Below are 1708 nucleotides of genomic sequence, written 5' to 3'. Positions count from 1 at the left end.
TGACCCCGGGGCCCTCTCAGGGCCCACAGCCCCCTTCAAGCACAATTCCAAGGCCACCTGCCTCATCTACGCCCGGCGGGCCCCCCAGCGTGGAAACCAGCACCTTCCTCCCATCAGCTTCAACCAGCGGGGGCTCAACACAGTCGCTGAAGCCAGGAACCTCTCAGCCGATGCCCTCTGGGCCCAGCAGAACTCCCCAAACCTCAGGTAGCCCTCTCATTTGCCCCAGAGTCACCCATATATTCCCTGATGCTTACTGTGGGGGTCCTGGGAATCCCTGTAGGGCAGGGCCCACCCGGGGCAGGGGGAGGCCCAGCCTGACCACACTGAGCATGAAATCCCAGGGGGTCTGCTCTGGTCTGGGTAGAGACCTGTTCTGGGGCTCCCAACAAGGTAACCTGGGGGTGTATGGAGGACGGGGCAGAAGCCAGATTTGGGGTCCAGTGGGCCTATAGTTCCAGGCTGTTCTCTCCAGGGGTCCCAGCACTGCCTTCATGGTCCCTCCTATGGTGCTGGGCCCCCCACTTCCACCAGGAGCTGGTGGGCCTTGACCCCCATCTCCCCCCATTTGGCAGCCTCCCCAAGGGCCCCGGGAACACACAGCTCCTCGGCAGGGCGGTGGGCGGCAGGGGAGTGGTACCATGCCCCAGAACCCCAGCTCTGGTGGGACACCCGGTTTTGGCTTGTTGTCACGGTGTCTAAAGCCTGGGGCAGGTCTGTCTGGGAAGCGCTTGGGATGCTGATGGTCAGTGGGTGGTGTTGCTCCCAGGGCCAGCCCAGACTGGAGGAGGCAGCACTGCGGGGACCCCCGGGGACGGCGAGCCCGATGTCGGTGCCGCCGGGGACCGGCGCTTCTCTGTCGTGGACATGGCGGCCCTGGGCGGGGTGCTGGGCGCACTGCTCCTTCTGGCTCTGCTCGCCCTGCTCATTCTGGTCCACAAGCACTACGGCCAGCAGCTCAAGTGTTGCTCTGGGAAAGCTGTGGTGAGGCCCTGGGGAGCTGGGGGCAGGACTAGAGAGGGAGACAGGCAGGTGAGGTGGACAGGGGGACAGAGAAGGGGCAGGGGCGGGAGCAGAGGTGCGGAAGGCTGGGGTATAGTGCACACAATGCGGAGGAGGCCGAAAGAGGCGAAAAGGAAGGGCTAGCCTGGGTCCTTGTCTCTGGGGTGGGGTCCTGGCCCAGGCCTGGGGTCCTGGTTGAGGCCCTGGCCGCCCCTCTCCCCTTCGCAGGAGCAGCCCCTCAGCTTTGACAATGAGGCCTTCGATGCTCCCCAGGAGGCCAACTGGGCCCCAGCTCCCTACTCCTCCCCTGGTCTCATGCGGGCGGCTCCGGAGCCCGCGGAGCCACCAGAGCCTGCGCTTCCGGAGCCCCCCAGCACTACGACCCTGCGTCCAGCCTCAGAGTCCCCCGAGCTGACCCGCGATGGAGGCAGCCCAGCGGCCGTGAGGTCCATCCTGACCAAGGAGCGGCGGCCTGAGGGTGGCTACAAGGCTGTGTGGTTTGGGGAGGACATTGGGGCTGAGGCCGACGTGGTGGTCCTCAACACGCCCGCCTCCGACGCGGCTGGCGCCAACGACTCTGGCAGCGAGGCCGGCAGCGACGAGGAAGCGGTTGCTGGTCCCCATGCCGATGACACGCCCAGCACTGGCTCCTCCTACGTTTAGCTGGGCTCCCCCCCCCCCCCCCCCCCCCCCCCCCCCCCCCCCC

General features: G+C 66.9%; 1 protein-coding gene across 1 annotated transcript in view; it reads left to right on the top strand.

Moving 5' to 3' along the window:
• Positions 1 to 1698, top strand: part of CDHR5 (cadherin related family member 5) — a 6668-nt gene extending 4970 nt beyond the window's left edge. Inside the window, exons 14-16 of the mRNA XM_059397706.1 lie at positions 7 to 207; positions 770 to 984; positions 1231 to 1698. Of these exons, the coding sequence (XP_059253689.1) occupies positions 7 to 207; positions 770 to 984; positions 1231 to 1665 (851 nt within the window). The 3' untranslated portion in view covers positions 1666 to 1698. The remainder of the gene's footprint in view (positions 1 to 6; positions 208 to 769; positions 985 to 1230) is intronic.
• Positions 1699 to 1708: the final 10 nt, after the last annotated feature.

This window comes from Mustela nigripes, chromosome 1, assembly GCF_022355385.1.
Source record: "Mustela nigripes isolate SB6536 chromosome 1, MUSNIG.SB6536, whole genome shotgun sequence".
Taxonomy (NCBI): domain Eukaryota; kingdom Metazoa; phylum Chordata; class Mammalia; order Carnivora; family Mustelidae; genus Mustela; species Mustela nigripes.
Note: the sequence above shows the minus strand (reverse complement) of the source record. Positions and strands in the feature narration are given on the sequence as shown.